The sequence below is a fragment of the Cyrtonyx montezumae genome, unplaced genomic scaffold, assembly GCF_038088225.1.
Source record: "Cyrtonyx montezumae isolate F1298 unplaced genomic scaffold, pur_monq_1.0 scaffold_0, whole genome shotgun sequence".
Lineage (NCBI taxonomy): Eukaryota > Metazoa > Chordata > Aves > Galliformes > Odontophoridae > Cyrtonyx > Cyrtonyx montezumae.
In genome coordinates, this window is record NW_027071824.1 from 42,433,126 (window position 1) to 42,459,770 (window position 26,645).

The window sequence follows — 26,645 nt, forward strand, 5'->3', positions numbered from 1 at the left end:
TCAAGCCTGGTTTAAGGAGACTGAAGAGACTACTTACCGCACAGCTTTCACTGTTGTCTTCTCTGTGAGGTACAATGAAAGATATGGCATCAAGAGATCCTTCACACTTCAAAGGAGTTTCAGAAGTATTTTTACATGTAGTCAGCACAATGAAGAAGTGAGTTGGAATGGGAACTTCTGAGTTACCAGGGTGTCTGAAATGCAGAAGACGTTTCTGTAAATCAGTAAGTTAATATTTGTACAAAGAACAAATGGCAGTAATCATCTGCATTCCGGTACACTGATTTTTAGCAACCCCCATATTTAACCTGAAGAAAGCTTGACTCTGGAGAGAAAATACACCTGTAATCAAAGTTGGCAGCATATTTCAGGTTAATATTTTTCATATCAAATTTAGCTTGTTGGGCAAAAATGGTAAAGCGTAACAGAGAAGAACTGACTTATTAAAAACTGCAAGAATTTATCACCTATCTGTTGTCTTGAACCAATTTTGCTATCTTGGAGTAACTAGCACACTTGTGATGACAACCCAGTAGTAAAACACTTCCAGATACACAGACATTCATTAATATCAGCCACAATGCCATGGGTAAGTCACTGCTTCATCTAGTTCTAGAGGCAACGTCAGAAGTTTTCAGGCTAACAGATGTTTTTCCACATGCTTCTTTTACTTCCTTTCTAGTACACGTTCCCTTTGTGCTTGCTGTCTGCTTCTGAGTTTTACAGAGCTCAATCTGTTCAGGTCCATTTGAGTGCTGCTCTCTGAACTGTTGTGACCCGCCAAGGATCAAGCTCAGCAAGATGTTCTATTTGCTAACAAGGATCATAATAACTTTGTGACCAATAATGAAGGAAAGAAGCAAAGGATTACAGTGAGAAAGCAGCTCACCTTTTCACCTTTTCTGGAGTATCATATATCCCATCAGAATTGTAATCAAACACAGGACCACTTATGACATTGACACCATTTCTGTCTGCAGCATACTCAGGCAGCAGGGACACATGGAAGTAGTTCCATAACACTGGAATACAGTAATGGAAGTGGGATGCATCATCTCCAAGGTAGTTGTTAATAAAACTGTGCACAATTTTCAGTAGAGTACAGACAGGCATGGTGAGCTAGGAACACAATACACTGTACATGATATACCATGCTATGTAAATAACTATACAGGTGTTCATAGTCTTAATCTACCTGAGCAGCAGCAAGCACTGCAATATCTCCTGGCATTACGGTTTCACAGTCACCCTAACCACAAACCTGACTGAACATAGTGATGCTGCCCCCTTGTGGCCTTGGTTTTCTTACATGGAAGCCAAGGCATGGAGAAGCTAAAAAGGGAAGGTGAGAGAAAGCAATGACTGTATCTTGCCTTATTATCAATGTCAGAATGGCTAGTATGTACACCCACATCTCAATTTCATGCATGTTTTCAATTTATATATGTACCTGAAGCCTCTTCTTACCTCTTTATTTTTAATTCTTTCTAAGAGGAAATTTTTTGTCCAGGGGAAGTGCCATACTTCTTTTCACTAAGAACATGCTTAAACTCCCTCAGCCAATCATCTCATGCTCCCTCTCACCTAGAAAAGCCCAGATCTTCATATCTTCTCTACTAGAAATCTAATTATTTTCCTATTTTCTCGGTGTTTGAGACTTTAAATTTCTGCCCAGAAACTTAACTGACTTTGAGAGACATTCCTAAAATGGAAATTAATTTAACTCACTATCACATAACTGGCAGTCGGGTTTTCTAGAAGATACTGTACAAAACCTTGTTTAGCTAGGTAGGGAAATGGAAATAAAAACATCAGTCCTAAAATGATAAGCTCACAGTGTTGGGCCTTTTTCATAAGCGTATTAGATCTACTTCAAGAAGTTTTCACTGATGTACGAAGTTCAGGGTCTGTGGAGATCTTCCTTCACAGACACAGCTAAATTGAGATTGATCGTGGTGTTTGCAAGTAAGCAAAAACACAGCAGTCTTACACTCAAGTACACATACAAAGAAAATACCTTTAAATGCAGGATACATTGGCACAATGTTGCTGGTAAGCAAGGCATCATAATGAGATTTCTTTGCATCTGACATGAAATCTAAAATCAAAAAGCATGAAAATACAAGATTAAAGATCAGTGTTATCCTGTTAAGGTGGAGCTGAACTAAATTCACTTTCCAAAGTTGATGTAAGACTAAGTGTCAATTTCACTATATGCTGATTAGGTCCAAAATAAAAATCTTATCATCAGTAACAGTAATTGCACTTAGAAGGTACACAGTGTCCACGTTATTTTAATATTTTAAAATATCAGTACCGACTTTTGAATGGTGGGGAAAGGAATAAAATTCACTTCCTGAGTGTCAGACCAACTTTTCTCCCTGCAGAAATTAGGCACAAATACAGCTTTCTGAGCTTTGCAAACTACGCTTTGTGTGGATGTTAAAATAACCTTCAACTCAATACTTTATATAGTAAAACCAATGTAAAATGCTTCCAAATCAGATCAGCAACAGTTTGTAAGCAATTACACCATTTGAAAACAGCTAACTACATTTTAAAACGTTTTCAGAACCAGAGCTGCACTCTTTACATCAAATACCGAATCCCTTTACCAAAAGCCATGTATGGCACACAGCAGTAAATTTCACCATAACACAAACTTAAACTGAGGCATTTTTACATTTACAGACAAATGTTTTACTTTGGGTAGTTCTAAAAAATGGAGGCCATGCAAAATGAATTTGCAGTTTTTTTTAGTTTGCCAAACTTGACTCAAGGTTTACACATTTCTTCCAGTTTCTTCTGTGAAATGGCACATTAGAAACCTGACAAGTTGAAAAGCTCTCAGGAAAAATTAAATGACCTTGGACTACTCAGCAACTGCTGATGCATGTGCAATGTTTTCCTTTCTCGTATGCTAAAAAGAACTGTAATAATTCAGCAACTACTGCTTCAAGCTCTTAATCAGCAATATCTATACAAGAAGATGGCTATACTGCATTACAAACTACTTAAATCACATGCTGTACAATGAAAGCAATGTATTTACTTGGAGGAGAAAGAAATCCGTAAGTTAGTCGAGGATGATTGTTGTAAAATGAACACGTCTGGTTATGATTAGAAGGAATCCGAACATCCTTGTGTAAACAGCTGGAAATATTGTCTGTAGTGGAAATCCAGTTGTCCTGTTGAAGAAGAAAAAAGTATCACAAGAAAATTGGATAGCTGACTTGCAATATTTTTTTCAGTGTGGGGAACTGCAGAATTCTAAATACCTACAGTTGCTTTCAGTGGTGTAAAGAGGTTTAAGATTAAAATGTTGTCTCTATTTTGCCAATGAAAAACAAGCCCTCCCCTTTGCTGCATGTATTTTGTAAATAAAATGAATGGAACTGCAAAATTTCAGTTGAGAATAATTTCTCCTTTCAAAGGAAAACTGGGAGGTCCCTATTAAGGATAACTTGATCAGGTGTGAACATATTTGTTCAAGCTGAGAGTCAGAAGCAGCTCTCTCTCTCCACTGGTCTGCTTGTTACAATAACTGGTTGCTTTGGGCCACTGACCTCTCAAGAAACTTAGGATAAAGCAAACCCTGACAGAGCATAGTTTGGTTTACTTATAATAGCCATTATTTAAAACCTGTAAAGCCCAGACAATCAAACTAAAAAGTTCTTCTACGTTCCTAATTCCACTTCAAGCATGACTTGGATTCTAAATTTTCTCCAAACTGGAAAACCAATCTGAAAATCTTTCAGTCCTGACATCAGCGATCTGCATGAACATCTCAGCACAATGTTCTGGACAGCAAAGTCTAGATTTACGTCCAACAACTTATTTAAGCTCAGTCAGAACGATCTTCTGAGGGAAGGATTAAATCAGGGCATCAGTGGTTACAGATAGTGAAGAGATTATCTTTTCAAAAGATTCCTACATCATCATGTACACTGTTTTATCTGCCAGACTGCTTTAGCAGATCCACACTGCCAAGCAGTGAGTCAATGCAGTACCTACGGCAGTGATCTCCTCACTTCCTGGTGGATCTGTTCTCTCCAGAGGTAAAAGCTTATGCCAAGAAAAAGGAAGGAGTCAAAGCCAACTCTTATTCAGGAATAAGAGTTCAGGAAAGCACTCAGGAACAGCTGTCATTCAAGCTTTTTAGTTTTCAAGCTTCTTCTAACATTTCTTCAGATACTTACATTTTTGTTAATGGTATAGGCACTCCACAGGGACATCCTGTAGTCCTTGCTGTACCCATTTACATAGCGGTAATGGTAAAGGAGGCAGTAATTATGTTTCTTCTGCAAAACCCTGGGCCGTCCATAGGGCAAAGTGAGTGTCTCTATCTTCCGAACTGGAGTAGAAATAATGCTCGTTACATTTAAATCAGTAATGGTTGTTGAAAACCTTTCTCTTTTATACACCTAAAATTGCCCCAATTTCTAATTGCTAAATAGAGAAATTGTAGTAATGGAACAAAAAAAGAAAAATGCCATTCCTCCTTCAAAGGTACAGTTTCTATGACAAAGCAATAAATTAACTGACAATACCAGTATAAAGAAAAATGCCAATATCCATAACTCAAATCTACAATGTTCAGTTTTCCAGTGTATTTAAAACATTTTGACATTTAAAATAGTAGATGGATATAAAATGCAAATTTTAGTCATAGTTGACTTTGTGCTTTGATATAAATACACAACATGGGATCTGCTTTTACTTAACATTTAGCTGGGAAATAAACCGACTGTGGTAATTTCAAATCTGCTGAAGGGGTTGTTTCAGTATAAACCACAAAGCTATTTGAAGAAATGACATTTACATCTCCACATTTCACTGTCCTTTAAATGGATGATACCATGAAATAACGGTTAGATTTTCAGATGCGTGAGGACTAAAAGTGAGCAACAGGAAAGAAGGGGCAGACTCGTTAGCAGGGTCTGTTGTGATAAGACAGGGGGAAATGGTTTCAAACTAAAGGAGGGGAGATTTAAATTGGATATAAGGAAGAAGTTTTTTACAACAGGAGTAGTGAGGCACTGGAACAGGTTACACAAAGATGGATGCCCCGTCCCTGGAGACACTCAGTGTCAGGCTGGACAGGCTCTGAGCACCTGACCTAGCTGCTGGTGTCCCTGTTCATTGCAGGGGAGTTGGACCAGGTGACCTTAAAAAGTCCCTTCCAACTCCAAGGATTCTATGACTGTAATGTTTGTGATGGCCATAAAACCCTTTTTCTCCTTCTCTTTCAGATGACACTTCTCTACAATGTGTGTGTACAAAAAGATAGTATCTCTAAGCACTTTATGCAAGATATTGCACAGGGTTTCTGGCAGATCCTTGCCTAGGACAATGCCTGTTTATGTCCATTGGCCAACTACATAATCCAACAGAGCAGTGAAGATCTTATGTGGGATCAGAAGGGAAAGTCATTAAACAGAAGCCGAACAGAAAAGTTAGCAACAGTGTGTTATTTCAAACACCTTACGGAAAATAAAGTGAAAAAAAAAATTAATGTAACAGAATGGAATCATAAGAAAAACATGTTCCTGCATTTACCTGCTGCAGTCCAAAAACGTCAGCAAAAAGGTACAGAATTTTTGAAGATAAACATTCAGTGTTTTTATGAAATTAATATGTATTTATTTAGGCTAGAATCAACCAAAAAAATAATATTTTCAAGTTTCTAGTTCCCTAGTGTAAAATAAAAACTAGGAAAAACTAGCACTTCATGAAAAATCTTAAAATAATAAAGAATATTACTTCACTACTGAATATGCAAATATTTTCAATTGTAAAATGTATGGAATTATAAAGAAGGGTACCAAAGCTTCAGGTATATTTACCACTATGTAGGTCACTCTCATCTACAAATCTTAAACTTCAAGGCAATTGTTTTAAGTGAGGAACTGAATTCCAGATTTAGAACAAAAAGCGAAGTCAAGCTTTTATTTCCTTACCATGGAAAAAACTTTAAAAACTTAAATGGGCAGTAGTTAATTGGTCTTATATGACTGTCAAGTTATAACAACCAATGTCAGATTATGCAGAGGTAATTAATAAACTCCAAATACTTTTAAGGAGTATCAAGGCTGGCTGCTAGAGAAGGGGTTATTACAGATGGAAGAAATGTATTTAGTAAGTACAGGATTCATATGAGTTCAAAGCAAGTTAATTACGTTAAGTTCAGCAGTAAACTAGGTCTCACTGATAATCCAAACTAAAATCCTAGTGTTTCAGAAGTGCAGATTCAGAACCTTTGGTTAATGTTCTTACAAAATGTGACTAAAATGTATTACACACCTGACATATTTCTCCAAAGCCATATTCAGCAGGGCACTAAGGCTTCAACCTACACATTAACAGTTCATTTCAGTGAAACTACTTACATGCTATGGGAAGAGCACATGCTACTGCATCCTACTAACTGGATTTCACTTCATTCTCATGCATGTTACATTACCAAAAACTGCTTTTTAAAAGTTTTTGAGGCACATTTTAAAGAGATGCCCAGTTGTCAATGGAAAAGGCTCAAGAAAACTATTCATTTTTTGTGCCAGGACAAATTGCACATGTCAATAGAAGCCTTAAATTAGTCCTGAATAAGTGTCAAGCACTGGATCCTGCCTGTAGCTGACATAAATCCAGTTCTTAACAGTGAGCTACAGCAGGTTCTCAACAAATACAGAGATTATTTGCTTAAGAACCAGGGCTCCACAAACAAACACCTGGCAAGGTCTCTATCAACATATTTTCCTTTCTGACAATCCAACTGCTATAACTGCATTTTTTAAGGCATTAGCTCCAAGGGCTAGATTCCAACTTGTTTTCCAGTATTTAATTATTGTCTTACCTGCTTCATGCTCAAAATAGTGTGTTTTGTTTTACAAGTTAAAAATACATAGATAGCCTTGCAAACTACAGCTCAAACATGGCACAAGTGTGTCCACACAACTGAAATACAGCACTGGCACAGCAAACAATGACTTAAAACCTCACAACAATCAGATCGTGTAAAATACTCTGCACTTCTTTAGAACTATGCTGCTATCACGATGACAATATTTACAGGGATTTCTTATGACATAGTTCCCCATCCACCACTTCTGTTCCTTATTCTGGAGCACTCATTACTTCAGTGTTGGAAAATTCAAATATTTCAGATAATAACATGTGCCATAAAGACACATACACACACACACATGTACTTAAAAACAAGTAGTTCAGCAGGATTGTGTCTGAATACTATATTTATATGACAGAGCTATAACCCCAAAGAGTAGTTCAAAGAATTTTTAACTACATACTTGGTATTTGTTCTGAAGTTTACACATCAAATATTTTACATTTTTAATCAGCCTCACATTTTTGTTATTTTATTTTACTAGCTAAAGTTCTTACCTTCTGTTTCAGTAAGATTTAAACGCTGATGAAAATCTCTTACTGGCAGGCCCTATAATTATAAAGCAGAAACATGGATTTTTTTACTACGTGTCACAAAGCAATTTATATTCCACTACTTTAATAAATGTAACACATCTATCTTGCAAGTTATCCCTGTACAGAACTCACAAGCACATACTGCAGAGGAGCTGTGGAGAATTTGCAGAAACACTGTTTTTGCCACAAGTGAATCAATGCCTTTGAAAACCAATCCCAATCATACAACATAGTAAAGTGAACCAAGGAATAACTAAGCACTTTTCCCAACAAAGTTTGCTTCTGCAGTGCTTTTCAGGCTCTTCAGAGCTGAATGTTGCTTTACATTAGGAAACTACAACAAATGAATATGCAAAAACAGGCTCGTACCCTCTAACCCCAGGCAAGATATGATTTTGAGACCAGACAAAAAAAGCAGGTAGCAAAACTGCAAGGTAAATATGAATATTAGAGAATCTAGAGTCTCACTCCGAATACAAGAGACACATAAGCCTCCATGATTTCAACCATTTCAGTACGTACTGCTGTCCTGCAGGAGCAGCCAAGGCTCACTGGAAAGGTTCTTTGTCCCACAGCAGAGCATTCAGAAGGATGGCTTGTTTCTTTGGGATGGTGAGGGGTGTAAACAGGATTCCTTAAGAGATTATTTAGGCGTCCGTGGGTTCCATTGTTTGGGGCTGGCTTCAAATCAAGCAAGTCTATGAAAGAATTCAAGTAACAGGACAAAAAAAGACTATAATACATTACTGCTTGTATTGTGATTACAGTTATGGATGATTACAAGCAACAGTGAGTTAATAATCCTTCACTACTTGCCATTCAGAACATCTGACAGGAAAAACAGTGTAAGCACTTTAAAAAGAAGTAGATATATTCTCAGGTAGGGCTCACAATGGAATTAGTCTGCTTGCAAGGAGGTACAGAACAAGCACAAAAATTCATATAACGCATTCACAGAATCACAGAATGGCTTGGGATGGAAAGGACCTTAAAGATCATCCCTTTTCAACCTCCTGTCATGGGCAGGGTTACCACCCACTTGATCAGGCTAGATCCCTTCCAACCCAAGCCATACTACAATTCTATCAAGTCTGTCAATTTGAAGACTTTGGAACACCTGGCGATAAATTCCTTCATTCAGGCAAGACAATCAGTTGTACATATCTCGTGTTTGCACTTTAAGTACTGACATGCTGCTCAAATGCCAACAGTATCTCTCTCTTTGGCTGCCCTTTGAAGAAGGTGCAGTCAGAGACTTCCAAGAGAATCCTTAGGGACCTGACTAAAAGAAGATGCCTTTCTGCAGTCCAGAAGGTACCTAAAGCCCTGGGCAAGGATGAGTTGTCTAATTTAATCATTTTTCTATCTAAATGTAAAGGTGCAGGCTTCTAATTCTATACAGGATGGAAGAAATCTGGACTTTGATGAGTGAACCTAAGAAGTCTGATCTGCCACTGATCTTGCTTCTGTGAGATGTCAATAAGGACTCTAACCCTCCCACACAGCATATACAGAAGGGAAAAGGGGAGCATCAGAAGGTTCAAAGAAATCAACTACAATATGAGAAGACACCAAAGCACACAAGGGTGCAAGATGCATTATTCCTGACAGTAATCTGTTTCCTATTTCAGCAAAGAATTTAAATGCGTGGTTTAAATACGGTATACCTGAACATTGCCACTGATCTCAAGCATGTGCAGTGCTCCCGTTAAGTGCTTTCTGGATCAAACCCTTTGGTAACAAATTGTCTCTCACAGAAGCAGGTGTTAGAGCAAGCATGGATCCTGGTAAGAGAGAGAGAAGGAAGCAGGAAATAATGGAAAACAGCTGAAGAACTCCAGAGGAATAAATGAACTCAGTAGAAAAAAACAGCGATGGATTTCTGAAGAAACCACGAAATAGAGGACACAAAAGGGCCACAGAAAGTAACAGTAGCATTGTATTTGAAAGGGTGAAAAACAAAAACAGAAACGGAGGGGAGCAAGGTGTCTGATTTTCTGAAAGGAAACCCCTTCTCTAGTGCTGTGAAAGACCACAGAGAAATGGGGAACCTAACCACTGCAGCTATGCAGCTAAAGAAATAAGTACCTTTAGAGTGACACTCTAGAGTCATGGGGCTGTAGACTAATGAGACAGCTACTGTCCACCAAAAGACAAAAAAAGCTGTGACACGAGACAATGAGAATGGACAGGGAAACATCCAAATCCACAATATATAAATTGAATGACAGGCATCACTGAATTTGGGAGAAGGCTTATTATATGAATCAAGAAGGTGAATTGTATCATTCAATTTCAAAAAAACGGAAATCTCAATTACAGTTAACTAAATTAAAAGCCTGTCTAAATCAAGTCAATAGAAATTGAAAATATGATAAAGGAAAACAACAATTAAGAATGCACATGAAAGAACATACAAGGAACCGTTCAAGTGCATGAAAAATTGGATGGGGCAGCAGAGCATGACTTAGGCTTCCTGGAAATGAGCTGCCTGGCAGCTGAGCCCATACCTCCATTCTCATGCTATGATAATTATTTCTGCTCTGCTGGAATAAGGCATCAGTACTGAATTAAGCCTCTAGTTAAACAGGAGAAAGAAAGGGAGGGTGAATTTTTGGCAGGAGGACGGCAGTGTAGGCAGTTTTAATATTGGTGAGTCAAAATTTCAACTTTGGAGCAGGTCAGAGAACGTGCACTGGTGGAAAACACAGATACAAGCGGCCTGACTAGCACAGCCTCAGTAGTTGTTAGTCCCTTAGAAACTGAACCTTTCATAGGTACCAGTAAAAATCAGCAGAAAGTCTTAAAATAATTTTCTAAGGACATCTAAAAGTTTGTTATTAAAAGATTTATGACACCCAAAAGAATTTATGTTTTTAACAAACAAAGAAGACCCCCATCAATTGTACTTACCACACATTAAATTATATACTTCAATGTTTTCAAATGGATCAACTTGAGTTTGAAATTTGAATCCTGGTCCAAAACCAATAAAGATAGCCTAGGGTTCACAGAGAAAAGCAGAACTCTCTTAAAGACAGGATGAAACCGAAAATATTTTCACATTCCTTTTTTCTTTTCCAGGAACTTATGTTTACTTAAGCAACATAGTATGGATCACATTAAAAGCATGCTTTTCTTAAAAAAGTAAATGCATTTTTCCAGTAAAATGCAAGTAATCAGATATTTGAAAGATGTAGGAATAACTTTAAGAAGTAGTCAGTGAGTATTAGGAAACCCAATTCTTTTTCACCGTTGCCCTTAAAAGATGCCTTCAGCCATTTATGAAGCTCTTTGCCTTCCTCTGCTTTTGAAGAACTTCATTCTCTCAAATGATTTAAATGGAAATGTTGAGCCAAAATACCCATCAGTTTGCACGTCTTGTATACAATTTGGGAGCTTTTAATTTAAGGCTGTTAAAACATCTGTTGGTAGTAATGCTTTAAATGGATGAAGCAATTGCAAGATCCAAGACTTTCATCCCTTATTCTTCTTGCACCACTTCCTGAGCTGAGCTGGCACAAGCAACTGTGTAGCCAAACAGTGAACCCAATCCAGGAACTCAGCCAGCTCAAAACACTTAATTTTTTTTTTCCTGGCTCTTTTTCATTTGGTTCAGTTCCCTGACCTACTTAACTCTGCAGCCACGCAAAGTTAACACTAGCATAGAACAGAGTTTGCTGCAGGATGAAAAGCAAGGAGGTGAGGGCAGCAAATGCTTATGCTCAACTTCTGAGAAGATTGTTCTTAAACTTGCCTTCAGATATTCAGCTGTTTTTGTTATTTTTTGGAAGTAAAGGTTGTATCTATCTGTGTTGTATAGATACTGAACGGTGATGGATGCTGTGTATTCAACACATCTCAAAGCACTTCACAAGCAACGTAATTGTTTCAGATTTCGTGGCTTTGTGGAAAAACAAAGGGGCTAAAATTCAACTTCTTTTTCTGAGATGTAAGCATATGACAGGCTGTCACTCTACACTGGTTGCTAGCAAAATCCAAAGATGAATTGAGACCAGACTTGACTGACTAAGGGATGCTGTTAAGGGCCAGGATCCTCAGTGCTACATGGTGAGAGGCAGAGGAACAACAGGCAAAACTTGAAACAAGAAAGTTTCAATCTGGATATTGATAAACTCATCTATTTACACCATGAGGACAGAAGAGCAGTAAGGGAGTGGAAAGAGTTGCCAGAAGAGTTGTGCAGTCTCTGTACTTGAGAGTTTTCAAGATTCAATTGGACAAAGTCCTGAGTAACCAGGTCTGATCTAACAGCTAACATTGCTTTGAGTTTAATATAAGACAACGATACCTCCTGAGGTCCTTCCTGATTTGAATTCTCTTGCATTTTATGATTCCTATATTTGAAGATTTTAAAAAGTAAGTTCCCTTCTGTTTTTAATGTTAAAACAAAAAAAAAATCAGGCACATCTTCATATTCTCATCAGCATGCATCAAATCTCTGGGGCCTGGATTGAATAGCGCCAGATCTTAATAGTAAATAAATAAATCTCAAACCTCAACAACAACTATACTCATAATCAGAAGGAGCTAAAAGGCAACGTAAGTTTCCAAACCTTACCTGCATACTGGGGAAGTGATTATCTGAACCATGGAATCCACCTGTGCAACTTTTAATCTCAAGCGGTTTCCTATTAAAAATTCACAATTTATATGACTCACACTGTACAGATTGTATCGGCCTAAAATACATTCAGTGATGCACTGTTTACTTGATGTTTAAAGATTTTAGAGGTTTTCAATACAGAACAGAAAGTCTGCAAGCTCTAGAAAAAATGCTGCCTGAATCAGAATAATAGTTTACCAACATTATTCCTCTGGAATTCACAACCCCCTATCTTAGAGTCACTTGAAGTCAAACATCCGATGACACATGAAGAAAATATTTGTTCTCAGGATAAGAAATTATCACTCCATCGGCCTTTCAGTAATAGAACTTTATAATGAAAGTATTTTCATGACTTTTTTTTAAAATAAACAGTTACGCACTTCAGAAGATTCAGCTGGGCATCCTATAGTCTAGTAAAAACAAGTCTCAAACATATGCCAGTTTCACATACATTATTTCAATGTGTTTACCTTCAGTAACTCGAATCTGATTTGCAAGACTTGCATCCATTTCACTGTTAAACAACAGGTCTTACTGAATACATGGCCTGAAAAACTTTTTGGTTTTGAAAGCCCTCAAGTATCACAGAGGTGTTCAAATTTGTGTTATTACAGCAGATTATATTATTATGGGAGTTGTTAATTTCACTGGTCAGAATATGTAATGTAATTACTAATAGCAGTGTGTTCAGTAAGTTCAGTGTGGCTCATTCACATGACTGATTCAACAACAGCAGTTACACACATTCTCACCAGAACTCACTTCAGAAATTCCTGAAGTATGGCAAGATGTGAACAAGCCAAACGTGACCTTAGTTTCTAACATTTGTGACAGAACATTTGCACTACCTGCATATTCAGCCAGGAGAGCATCCATAACTGTGAGTTTAGAATTGAGCCTTCTCTGGTCAGCACAAACCGCAGAGAAAAACATGGGTTTTGTCTGCAACATCTCTTTGCTAAAACAAACAAGAATTCCAGGCTCCAAAAGCTATCACTGAACAGTATACACCTAGAAGTCAAAGGCTACAAGAAAACAATGGTATCTTTGCTGTATAATCAGTACATAAAACCGTAACTTACCTAGCTAGTTGCCACTGGGAATTTAAATAAAAGTGCAGTGGTTCAATCCGGTCATTATTGGCATAATGGAAACGCTTGGGTAGAAACTGTTTCATATAAGCTTTGAAAGGCTGATTTGGTTCTATGCACTGAAATATTTAAAATCAAAATATAAAATGCACGTTCCATCATAATTTTCTTTATTTCATGCACAGTTCTTAGTACTTCTCTTAAAAAGGGACTGCAATTGCTTCTTCTAAGAAGAATGGGACTCCATCATGTTTGGAGTAACAGCACATAACTATTAATAAATACTTAAATAGCAAATACTAACTGGTTTTGTATTCAACAATTAAAAGAATATTTATATGGGATTCTGGAAACCATTTACTCTTCTTATTTTTTACTTACAGCCTACAATTTTACAGAACCAAACTGTACACTGGGACATTAAATTACTCTGAGACATGAACATTATGATATTTCCAAGTGGTGGGAGAGTATCCAATAAAATAATTCTACACTTCTGTAATACTGGACTCACAGACACTCAAACATTTTTTTAGATTGGTCATACCAGGACAACCATTTCATTTTGCTAGCTTAGGATCCATTCAATGTTAAAACAACACGACTGCAACAGTGGAACTCTGAATTCATCAATACAAACAACATAGCTCTCACTGACAGTAGTGTCTGCACAACTGAGAAGCTAACAGGTTATGGTGCAGAGATGAGAACAGACTCACAGTTAAGTTTCAGTTGGAATGGACAAAAAGATACCACTATCCAACTAAAAGCTGTTGATCAAACAGGTGTTAGCAAGCTAATCTTACACTAGTCCAGGAAATGGAGTTAGGATTTACACTGATGTGGCTTTCAGCCAGCATGGTCCAGAAGCACAAGTTCTCCAGTTTGAAAAGCAACATGATTATAGCATTAGATAAGAGTTAGTGAAAACAAATGAAAAGAAAACCTTAGTTAATATGCAACCAGAGACAGCCATATGACACACACTAAGCTTTGATTTTCTCCTACATGGAACTACTTTTTTTGTTGTTTATAGCATGTACAAAGTTACTGACTCAAAGTCCAGATGTTATTTCAGCGGCCTAGAAAACAGTTGATGCTATAAAATGCCTAGTAGAAATAAAGCTAGAACAGCAGAGAAGATAATACTTACTGTGAGGTTTCTGACAATGCCTTCATAGTTAACTGGAAGAATCATATGTAAGAATTAGTGACCTAAGTTAAAAAAGATCAGATGTAAAATGAAAGCATCTTCCTTGTGTAATGTAATTACCTCAAAATCCAGAACAAAATATATCTGGAGCAAAACAATCACTAAACTACTAATTCCATGAAATTTCAGTTCACCTCCCTTGCTTACTTACAGTGTTACATTTTTAAACAATATTATTTACATATCAGAGAAATAATCCGAGAAGTATGCTCTCACAAAAACGGCAGCTAAGTGCTATGCTAATTAAGCTAGAATTTTCCTGCTTGCTAATAAAGCTAAAGGAAAAAAGAAACAAATAAAACAATCAGGACTGCAGTCTTGTCTGGCAAGCATCCTTAGAAAGAAAAACCAAGCGCAAACTGGCCAAGATTCAGATTCTTAGACTTAAGCTAAAAGGGGACATTACATCATTTAGCTTGACATTTTGTGTAACACAAGAACATTACATTTCACACAGTTACTCTGCCCTAAGTCTCATAATCAATGCTTGATTGAAGTCCATAAAGGATTACTCTTGCAAGAGAGCCATTTATAATTCCTGCAAAGATGTATGCCGTGCTGCAAATACATCTATGTATATATATGAGTAACAGAAAATGCTCTGCTTTTCTTCCTCCCAAACTTGCTTTTATCCATACTGAATCTGGAACTGCAGTTGACTCCCACATTCTCCAAGGAAACATTTAAAGTTGTTCAGAATAGCGCCAAGAAATGACATAAACAGGAATTAAGGTTACTGGAGTTGATGCATACAAGTTTTAATGAGCTTAGAGAACAACTTAGATGGAAAAAGCACGTCTTCTCTGAAAGAAATGTGAAATACGAAAGAAACACTTGTCTTCTACATTAAAGAATCAAAATGTGTTCCTCTGCATTGTGACTGCATAATAACACTCACACAGAATCATGAATCAAAGTTAAAAACTTGTAAGCATTCACTGATTTTTACTGAAATCAATTATCTTCTTTCACAATTTACTCAGTTGTTCTGTTGTCAGGCCATTAGGAGAAAAAACATTTTTTTAATAACAAAATAATATGTAAAATATTAAAAAAAACTAATATTACTTTAAGTCAGAAATACAGCATATTATACGTTTATAAAGTAGTAAGTAAATAAGGTGAGACATGATGGGAATTTTGGGGCTATCTTGAGACCTGATTTAAAGGAATGCCTTTCACATAGTTAGAGCATTTGTAGTTGTTCACCTGCAAAAGGTATTTGTAGGATTCATGCACACTTTCAAACTTGCAAAGTAAAATGGTCTTTAAAACCACGTGTGCACCACTCAACATTTTCCTCTCATTATTACTCAGGCTGTCCCCAGCTGACCTGCACTCAGGTGTACCAGTGTATTATGTGAATCTTAAGTTTCTTTTCAGAAAGCACAAAAGTGTGTAACCAAGTAATAAAAATGAGTTGAACAACTACATACAAGAGAAATACTCATCTGGAACGTTATTAGGTCGAAGGCGAGCTGCAGGACCAGGTACCAATATGAAATCTTGAACACTGTCCAGATAGGTGTTCAGATATGCTGTTTTTCTGCAGCTTCCTGCTTCCATCCCTGCACAAGGAAGTATATTACATTTAAAAATTTTAAAATGAGAATATCAACATGGAGCATTCTTACTGATGAGACATATAAGACATACAACTTAACTTGTAGAAATCACCATCTCAGTCCTTTTCTTTATTATCAGCAATATCAAGACGTGATACAAGGATACCACAGTGCACTTGTACATTACAGAGTGTAAAACATCACGTGTATGTACATACATATGTATGTATACACACACTTAACCATTTCTACAGCCCAGAAAGTCACTCCAACTGAGTAAGTGGACAAACTTTCTCAAAGGGAAAGAGATCATAAGTTCATAAGTTCAAAGGTTGTAAAGGACCTATAAGATCATCTAGTCCAACCATCCTCCTATCACTATCCCTACCCAACTACTAAATCAAATCCCTTAGCACCTCATCTAAACGCTTCTTGAACAGCGCTAGGGACAGTGCCTCAACCACCTCCCTAGGCAGGCCATTCCAGTGCCTGACCACTCTTTCAGAAAAAAAATGTTTCCTCAGGTCTAATCTAAATCTTCCCCGGTGCAACTTGTGGCCATTCCCTCTCGTCCTGTCGTTAATCATATGTGTCTGAGAACAGTAGTAATGATGTGACCAAATACTGATAGGACAAGAGGCTTTTGACTAGAAGAGGGGAGATTTAGATTAGATATTAAGAAGAAAGTTTTTGCTTAGAGGGTGGTGAGGCAGTGGCACAGGCTGCCCAGGGAAGCTGTGGGTGCCCCACCGCTGGAGCTGTTCAAGGCCTGGTTAAATGGAGCCCTAGGCAGCCTGAGTTGGTAGGTGGCAGCCCTGTCCATGGCAGTGGGGTTTGGAACTGGATGAGCTTTAGGGTCTCTTCCAACTCAAGCCATTCTATAATTCTATGATTCTGTGATTCATTTAAACAACATCCTACCTAATAGTTTTTCAACTGATGTCTAGAGAAACAATGCGTAAGCACATCAACTATGGACTGATCTTTCTCCCATTGTCCGTTATCAGTTCTCAAAAGTCAAAGGGACTTGAACTGCATATTGCATTTGAACTCTTACATTGAATTACAGTTCTTGACAGATTCATGCTCCATTTATTTCTTAGGTGTATTTTAAACCTGCATATATATTTGGCTTGTATCATTCCCAGTGACAATGAGTTCTGCACATTAGTCCTGTGCTGCATCAAAGGGTACTTTCATTTGTTTATCAGGAAAAGTTGAAAAAAGGAATGGTGAGACATACAACTTTTTAGCTCTTATTATAGAGAAAATTAAAGACATACAGAAAATCTAATACAGAAATAAATCCAAGTTCCATATTCACTGCTTTGTAATAATGGATAAGAGAATTAATAACTGAAAGGAACATGTAGCATTGATTTTTACCTCTTCAGCAATTCACAGACCACTGTGTAGTTAAAAAAAATAAAACAAAACCTGGGTTTTTTGGTTCTCTTTTTTACTTCTGTTACCATGTGGTAATGATTACTGGAGAAACTATGAATAAAATATTAACATAGTTTAGTACATCCCTATGTTCTTCACTTCTTTTTCTCATACTCAGTCTAATTTTCACCTGTCTCTTAGGCCTCTTCATAATATAAAACATACTTTATATGTTAACATTACCAGAAACATTCAAGAATAAATTCATAATTTTACTTTATAAAAGCCTTTCAATGTTTTGATGTATTTTATAAAAAGAAATTTACCGTGATCTGATATAAAAATAATGTTCAGGCATTTATGCAAGTTCATCTGTTTGAGACCATCCATCAGCATCCCAACTATGTTATCCACTCTCTGCAATGCCAAAATGACCTGCAAGGACAAAGGTAGGCATGTCAAGTGTTGTCTTAAACATTTTAATAAAAATAATAATAATACCGAATTCCACATTTCTAGAGAGGGAATAAACTTACACTTCAACAGCATGTGCTAATAATAAATAAAAAGCTCACCATTTAAGATGAGATGCAGTTCAGACACAGGGGAAGGACAAAGGGCAACTAACCAACTACACAAGAGCCTCCAAACTCACAACAAGGAGCACATAAAGGAGGAACATATAAAGGTGCAAAGTAAAGGAAAATTTGGAGGACAAGAGAGTGAAGCATTCTCAATACCCCATTAAACCTGCTTCTTGTCCATTCCCATTTCCCTAAGTTCTGCATCCTTCATATGCATATTCTTAGGGTCAATTGGGAACAGGCTCAAGATGTATATCTATCACACTAAATGGAACAAGAGCCTGAGGAAGACTGCCTAGCATCTGCACTGCTCAGAGTCACCTCCACCTACTGAAGACTGGCTGTATCCCTGTAGCTCTTGGTCCCAATTTTTTCTGACCTCCACACTGTACTAAGACTAAGCTACATGTTTTTGTGTTTTCTCAGTTAAAAGCATTTGCAATAAATCAGATTACAGTCAGTGAGAACAGTTTTAAAGTAAGAAATTGTGGGTGTTTGTCACTTTACTCGGGGCACAATCAAGGACTGCAAGGAATGCCTTACGACGCAAGTGCTGTGGCAGAAAACCAGAGGACTGCAGCAATCTGCCTCAAAATTCCTGCCTGCAGCAGCCCTGGAGGCAACTGTCTTTGAAACTGCCCTTGAAAAATCAAGAGCTTTTTACTATTGTCATTGCTGAGGTTAGATATCTAGATAGATTCTCAAGCTTTATAAACATTCGATAAGAAGTTCTTGAATTTTGCAGTCTTTTCCTTTGCATTTTTCACTTCAGTTTGCAAAAATACAAAGCCACTCAGTACTCTGAGAAACAGCAACACTGACCATTCCCAAAGACTTCACACTTCAACAACAGCTATAACACAGTATGTGGTATCTTTTCTTTTATCACTCTTTTCTCAAGAAACCATTATTGTAACTGCGTGGATATAAGACCATATTCACCTATCTAAACTTTGTACAGAGACTGGGAATAAGTGATAGAAAATTATAACATGAATGTTTATCCACCAAAATTGGACCATCACCACTAAAACCTCTGTTTTTGATGAGGTGAAAGTATATAGTCTCTAGCAGTGTTTTTGTTGCTGTATTGTTCTTTTGTTTTGTTTTTTGTTGTTTGCTTGTTTTTGTTGTTTTTTTCTACATTCAACATTAAGAATTAGTATCAGACAGATAAAACAGCACACAAGATACTCAAATATGCTTCGGTAATTAAAGTTATTGAAAAAATATAGATATAAGCTAGATTTTCTAAATAGGCTGCTTATTACATGTTTTGTGTTGATGTCAACTATGGACAAACCATCTATTGACAATTTTTTTTTTAAAATAAGAATATTGACTGTGGTCTTAGTTAATCAAACAGTTTATAAACATTTTATTACAGATTCACATCAAAATTTCAAATTAAAAGAAGAAATTACTTACTCCGCTGCTTACTGGTCCAAACTTATGGCCTGAGAAATCTGGTTCTTCTAAATACAGAGTGTAAAAGTGTGGTCTAAATCAAACAGTACCAAAAACGTAATATTTTACATACACATTGAGACGGCTTGAAGAGATTATATTTTAACAATGGATACAAAATATCAGAAACAACTCTATCATTCAGAGGCAGGACACAATAGAGGGAAAGAAAGAAACATATCAGTAAAAATATATTTCACTCACAAAAACAGGCTTGCATTAACAGTACTTTAACATTGCTAGAGTAATGTTTAAGATTGTTTAAAACAAGTTGTATTTTCAAAGCTTTTCATTGCAATACTACGGGAATAAAACTCACACTTGCATTTGTATACCTACCTCTCATCTTCAGGTAACTGCAGCCAGCGAAGAACAGTTACCACCCTTTCTTCAAAGGGGATTGAGCTGTACCAAAACAACAGAAGATCAACTATACATATTTCCAAGACCTATAAAATTTTAGTCACACGTTTTACAAAATTAGTGTTCTGCTGCAGAGAAAATTGAATTTTAACTGGATGGTATTAAAGGATATATAACAGAATGCAAGCTTAACTGTGCTAATTTTCTGGGATTCTTCAAGAGTTATTGACCTGCTCCTAAAGCTTACTTAGTCAAAGTTCTCCCCATTGACTGCAATGAAATTAGAATTCAGCTCTCAGTATTGCTTGAGTTTATTTTACAAACAGAATAATTGATTTAGAGTTACAAAGCCACGTGTAGGTTCTTATTCCCGTTTTAAGTTTTGAAAAAGTCTTAGGTTTGGATTTTATGTTTATGCAGTTTGAGTACAAGTTGTCATACTATGTAACAAAGTAGAACATGCATATCAATTTCTTAAATAGACCAACAATAAGCATGTTGACCTGCAACAACACAAGGCATTCACAAAGTTAATAATTCAGCTATCACAAGTTTAACTGAACGTGTACAAGTCACTAAAGAAAAGTATAGATATTAAGTCAAGAATCAGGATCTCCACACTACAGCACTACATTAAGGATGTAGAAAGACAGAATGATCCCATGAAGACAGAAATGAAAAGCCTGAATTCTTGGAAGAGAGTTGAGATTATTACATAAGTGATGATAACTAGATTTATGTAGCATCTTCATTAGGCAGAAAATGATTAACTGCAATGAAGACCTATCACAGAATAAAACATCAATGGTTTCATGTGAAATATTTTGAAAATCTGCAATGTAAATAATTTTACATTGAACAATTTATCAGTAAGATGTTAGTTTTCATGGACCTGATCTGTTCGTGTTACGAGAGATGTAGATCAAATATTTCTAAACACAGATGTAGGAGACTTATATAAATGAAAAGTAAAACAACTTAAGAAATCAGTACTTTTTCAAGGCTGGTTTTTCCCACCTTTCCTGTAACATTTTTGCTGAGGAATAACAAAAGAGTTAGGCAAATAATCTACACTACAGTGAAAAGGAATTAATTGGGATCTACTTTTCTCCCATACTGCATACAACTGTTAAGAAATGCAGGATAATTTTGTATTTTCTCTGGGATTAGTCTCATAGCAACAGTTAAAGTAAAATATTAATCCAAGACATTCACATACCTATTGTATTCTTTATACAAATCTGGAAAAGTCCCATCAACTGCTACATCCGATCCAGGCCAGAAGAATGTACCAGCTTTTAAACCTTGGTACATAGCTGTTAGCCAAATCTGCAGGAGAATAATAATTGTTGTCATTAGTGGATTTCACACAACTACAAACCACTCCCACGACCTGCACATTTCAGCAAGATCAAAAACTAATAAAGTAAGCAGAGCACTCAAGACAGCCAATTTTGTGTAATGCTGTTATCTGCAGTTCCAATAAACCACCCCATCTGACTCCTTCTTGCAAACACCTGTATCCGTTTTGCTGCTACACCAGGGGGAGCCAGGACAGAAGCAGGAGCTACCAGTTCCCACAGCTAGAAGCATTAATGCAATAGCAGAACCATGACTGAATACCACAAAGCAGAAATGTCTCAAGAACAGTGGAGTAAGCAAGAAGGAGCAGGAACATTCCAAGAAACTATGCATACTATGAAATACAGGAACAATAGTTAGATCAACTCTCTCAATTTTACTGCTGATTCTAAGATTTACAGATTTTTTTCTACTTCCAGTGTTTCTTTCCCATCTGACATTTTCTTCTCCATGGCCTGCAAAGTCTAACTGTACTCTTTTCCTCCTACTTAAAAATAACAGTCCTCCCCCTGTTACTAAGAGGTTGCATCTGTTCCTTCACTATTCTTCACGCTAGCACTCAGCCAAACTTTCCCACACTATTTCACTTTGATGGCAGTTTCAGCAGATCTGCAATAGGAGTATGACTGAACCACAAGGCTTTCCTTTAGAACCACATCGTTAGACTCAATAGTAATTTGAGCACAACACAAACCTTTACTGCTGCTTATTACAAAAACTAACTGACCTGTTGGTTTCCTCAGATGAATTGATTGTAAACATACTCAATACTGAGAACAGAACAAAACCTGGTATCTTTATTAGTTATTTTAAGCTAGTTTTCTCCTTGGGGAAAATTCCACTGAAGTTCAACAAAATCTATTGCACTGTTTCAATCCTAATTCTGCGGCTCTAGTACAGCAATTCCTAACCATGCTGAGTAACCCTTCTTGGCTGACTTGAAAGTACCCTCTGTACTCTTTCAACATCACTATGTAACCAAGTGACATTAAATAATGTGAAAATACACTCACTATGCTCTCAGTAGTGCAGTAATACTTACAGGCTCTCCTTGGTACCACTCTGGATTAAACTTCTCTTTACTTCTCAGGGTAAAGTATGCATTTCTTTTGAGGTCATACATCTTGTTATCAATTATACCATGAGATTCAGGATATAGTCCCTGTAAATGAGATTATACCTCGCTGCAATGCAATAAAGAACCTAGTAGCTACAAACAGATGCCTGTTAGACAAATATGCAAATCAAATAAGCTGTATGTAACCTTATTCCATCAGTAACTCAACTCCCAAATTTAAAATCAATCCCTTTCATTGCAACCAAGCCCTATCTTTTAATTCTTAACTGCTTCTCAGTTAGATAAGAAAAAATAATTAAAAGTAAGCACTTCAAATGAAAATTATGTACTAGTGGCTGAAAGCTCAAAATAGGGAAAATCATCATGTAAACAGTGAAAGAAGTTCTCTGAGTCACCAGCTGCTAGGCAGTTTGAAAGACTTACTGCTCTGCTTTCACACAGACTGTCTTCTTTTTAGATTAAAGAATGCAGTAACAACATAATTAAGGCCCTCATAAACATCATGGCCTGCTAACTTTCACAAAGATGGGCAGCTGAGATAAAGGTCTTCATTGTATTTTTGGATACTCTAAAGTGGCTGTAGAACACAAATAATGTGTTTAATTGCATATTCAAACATGAATATTTGGGAGGAAGGAAACAAAAAATCTCATTCCTGTACTCCTGCTCACTCATCAAGAGACAGTCTAAAACACTGGGAAGATAAGAAAGAAGATCCAGATCCTCAAGTATTTAACTGAATTTCAGTTTTCACTTTGTGAAATTAAGAAGACTCTGCTGGATTCCAGCCCTGCATCCAGATTTTAAAATCTTTGGTTTTCTTTTTCCTCCTACACGCAGAAAGTGAAGAAATTTACCAGGTCAAGACTGGGACTTATCCAGATTTGGGTATCATCAATGATGATATGAACATTAATGCAATTTGCAAATCTTTCATTTCATACTCATCTTTGGGTCAGATTAAGATGCCTTAAACAAGTGGAACAAGGCTGGCAATTTAAAGCAGTCAGGCTGCCCTCACACTGAAGAGAGAGACCTTCAATTAGTGGAAGTATAAATACAAATTAGGAGTTGAAAAGTGAGATGACTTTGCACCTACATGGGAATTCTTACAGCTAGTCTTGGAGAATTCAATTACTCAATCATATTAGAATTCAATTACTTAATCATATTAGACCTAACCACTTCATCATAGTGTTATGCAAATAATCCCAATTTTGTAGAGTATAATAAACATATTTCCATACTCTGGAGACAAAATTCAACAATTGTAATTATTCAAACAAGAGAAAAAACATTGTTGCCTTGGAGACAACCAATAATGGAGTTTCTTCATTAGCAGAAACACAGTACATATGAATACTTACTGTGACGATGGAGTAGTGATTGGGAAAGGTTTTTGAAGGATACACTGGTCTCATACTAGAAGTGTATGTTCCACATTTCTCTAGAATGAAAGAAGGCAAAACAGCTAAATCACAGATGAAGAAACCTCAGCAAGTTTCTATCATGCAGAAACACTTTTTGTTGTTGATATTTTTTTAAATGATGCTTCCAAAAAGTTTCCATTTTTCAGAATTCTGGAGTTAATATCCCCTATTTCTTCCCACATTTATTTACAAGCTGACTGACTGGTTAGTAATACAAATTTTAGATATTCTTAATGACTAACTCCAGTGGTCACATGAGCAAGACCTACAGTCTTAATGAAATGCACCATGCATAGGTAAGAATGGGTAATCACAGAATCATACACTTCTTAGAGTGGGAAGAGACCTCTGCAGGCCATCTAGTCCAACTAGATGGCATCTAGTCCAACTAGATGCAACTCCCTTGCAATGCAAAGGGACACCACAGCTACACCAGGTTGCCCAGGGCCTGATCTAGCCTCATCTTGAAAGATTCCAGGGGTGGGGCATTAATCACAACACTAGGTAACCCAGCGCCTCACCACTTTCACTGTGATCAAAGAAATCACTCCCTCGAAAGCTGTCCTGTTGAGCAGAAGGTAAAATGAGCAGCTTTAGACCAACTAGCTACTTCATATAGGGAGTTCTCAGAAGTGAAAAAGCTGACGGTACAGTGATGCCCTGGCTTTCTCAACCACCTGTCAAATCACTACTTATTTTGCATCCTCCTTTATTACTTATTAAAATAAGCTCTTATTCTAGAATAAATCTCAAAGCTTCCCCTATCTTGACTAAAAAAGATGATTAGTGTACAGTCTTCATTATTTTGAAGATAACATTTTTCAGGCCAAAACACTTTAGCAAAGTTTACTCAAGTTAGCTGCCTACATTTCCATAGGCAGATGTATGGGACCTGATTTTTTGGTAAAAAAATAATAGCCTTCATTAACAACAACAAAAATACAACATGAAAAACAAAAACATTTCAATGGATGCTAAAGAGCCCAGAGTAATGATTCTACAGAAAGGAGACCACTGGATCTTCTTCACTCACTCTCTGGGCCACACACATACTTAAAAAAAATATGAAGGAACAAAAAATTGATAACGCAAGAAACTTTGTTTCAAAGCACTCAGAACTTATGGCACTGGGGCTTTGGATTAAGTCTTAGTTGAACTAATTTATTTGTGTGAATCAAAATTAAAAAAAACAGCAATAAAAACCCTCTCAAATTACACAGGTGTTCTCTTTCCCTTTGCATTCTAAAGTACCAAATAATTAGTTGTACTTTTTGGTACTGAAACACACTCGATTAATTTGAACCAATTACACATCTGTTGTTGACATCCTAAGCAGCAGTTACTGCCATTGTGTGGGTTGTTTGTTGGTTGGTTTTGCCTTAAGTTAGAGAAAAAAAAATACACTTAAAACATGTTTCATCCAAAACTCAAGAGGTTTTTTTACTGACGCTTTCCATGAGTTATCACTCCTTTTTTTGGTTTGTTGTCTTAAAGATTAAAGATGAAAGGATTTATTTTAAATTATGATATCACAGTGTGGAAAAGAAGCACGTGAATATGACCTCTCTGAATCTCTGTGTAAACATCATAGTTATGCATGTCCTGAGTATCCTCAGCAACATTCTGAATACCTCACGTTCAACAGACAGGTGTGAGCATGTAATAAAACTAGCTAAATGTGAAATTATGATATTGCCTTATAGGCGTTTACTCTACCAAAGATCTCCAAGGAGATATCAGAGTTGCACTGCAGATACGTCTGAATTAAAAATACAGCCATTATCTTCTCTCTTCAGTCAGTATTAGGAAACAAGCAAGCAGTATAACCGAATGCTGTACTTGCCACTTAGTGTTTTAAAAGAGGAAAATCTGGCAATTTAGTGACATACTAATTTAAGGAAACTGTAAGCAGTCACATTAGATAATGAGGATAAATGTTCATGGTTTTATAACTGCCATCATTCATAAACTGTAAGCTTTTAGAACACTTATCAGTCCTTTAAAGGGATAACTATGACCTTCAGAAGGATTCAGCACAATTTTTCAACAATTACCAAGCTGTTTAAACTTCCAGTCTCCCAGAGAGACTTCACAACCCCTTCTAGCACAATAAAATACTGTAGGAATATTTATGCCCTCAGAGAAATGACAACTTCCATCATTTTCAGTGACTACTTTCACATGGATGAGATGCCAGGCACATGGAGACTTGATGCTCACTGTCATATGATCTACTCCCTAGTGAAACCAGTATCAGATTATTTTTCTCTTACAGAAGGATATTTGCCTCATCTGAGCTTTTCAACAATAAATTTACTAATGAAAGAAGATCAGAGAGCAAAGCTTTTGCAAGAAAGACAAGGCTGAGTAGTCTCTATACTGTATTATCAAGGTCTGTCAGCTTACAAGAACTGTTACAGAGTAGTAGAAAGCAGTAGAATTAACGTAGAAATACTCTTTCTATCCATATTGCTTTTTATTTTGTTCTGTCTAAAACATTATCAGACATTCTTTAAACAACCTAAGTTCTGATCACCGAAAACTCCATGGCTCTTTGACGAAAATACTGAAAGATTTGTTTGAGGCTATTTCTTAGTGGTTAGAATTTATCACGGATTCAGTGGAAACAGAAACACAAGCTTATTATGGAAGTCAACAAGAAAAGCTGCACTGTAACCTGTCCAAACCAAAGAATTGAGAAACTGCATGTGGAAGTCGACATCACAGCCAAGAAGTCCTGCAAATGCTTTTTGACACCATTGTCTTGTATTTCAGCCAGGCTATACCTGATTACAGCCAGCCTCTCCTCTCAATGCCCTTCTTATGGTGAAAATTTCAATGACTGCATCTTATGACATTTTTTCCTTTTATTCTGACGCTGAATGAAAAAAAGCTAAAACCTCAAACACACTTGCGAACTGTTATGCTCCAGAACAGATCAAGCTGTAACAACCACTGTAAAAAAGCAAGTATTTTTACTGATTTATTTTTAGCCAAACAGAAACCAGTCACACCAGGTAGTAATTTATGAATGAC

General features: G+C 36.7%; 1 protein-coding gene across 1 annotated transcript in view; it reads right to left on the bottom strand.

The window, feature by feature from the left end:
- Window positions 1–26,645, bottom strand: part of ENPP1 (ectonucleotide pyrophosphatase/phosphodiesterase 1) — a 49,584-nt gene that overhangs the window by 2,608 nt on the left and 20,331 nt on the right. The window contains exons 7-24 of the mRNA XM_065733707.1: window positions 23,547–23,626; window positions 22,144–22,263; window positions 20,959–21,068; window positions 19,716–19,781; window positions 19,338–19,410; window positions 17,652–17,760; window positions 15,811–15,942; window positions 14,315–14,346; window positions 13,153–13,280; window positions 12,023–12,092; window positions 10,354–10,441; window positions 7,963–8,138; window positions 7,402–7,453; window positions 4,200–4,354; window positions 3,053–3,188; window positions 2,018–2,098; window positions 890–1,022; window positions 38–194 (exon numbers count right to left, since the gene is read on the bottom strand). Of these exons, the coding sequence (XP_065589779.1) occupies window positions 38–194; window positions 890–1,022; window positions 2,018–2,098; window positions 3,053–3,188; window positions 4,200–4,354; window positions 7,402–7,453; window positions 7,963–8,138; window positions 10,354–10,441; window positions 12,023–12,092; window positions 13,153–13,280; window positions 14,315–14,346; window positions 15,811–15,942; window positions 17,652–17,760; window positions 19,338–19,410; window positions 19,716–19,781; window positions 20,959–21,068; window positions 22,144–22,263; window positions 23,547–23,626 (1,898 nt within the window). The remainder of the gene's footprint in view (window positions 1–37; window positions 195–889; window positions 1,023–2,017; window positions 2,099–3,052; window positions 3,189–4,199; window positions 4,355–7,401; window positions 7,454–7,962; window positions 8,139–10,353; window positions 10,442–12,022; window positions 12,093–13,152; window positions 13,281–14,314; window positions 14,347–15,810; window positions 15,943–17,651; window positions 17,761–19,337; window positions 19,411–19,715; window positions 19,782–20,958; window positions 21,069–22,143; window positions 22,264–23,546; window positions 23,627–26,645) is intronic.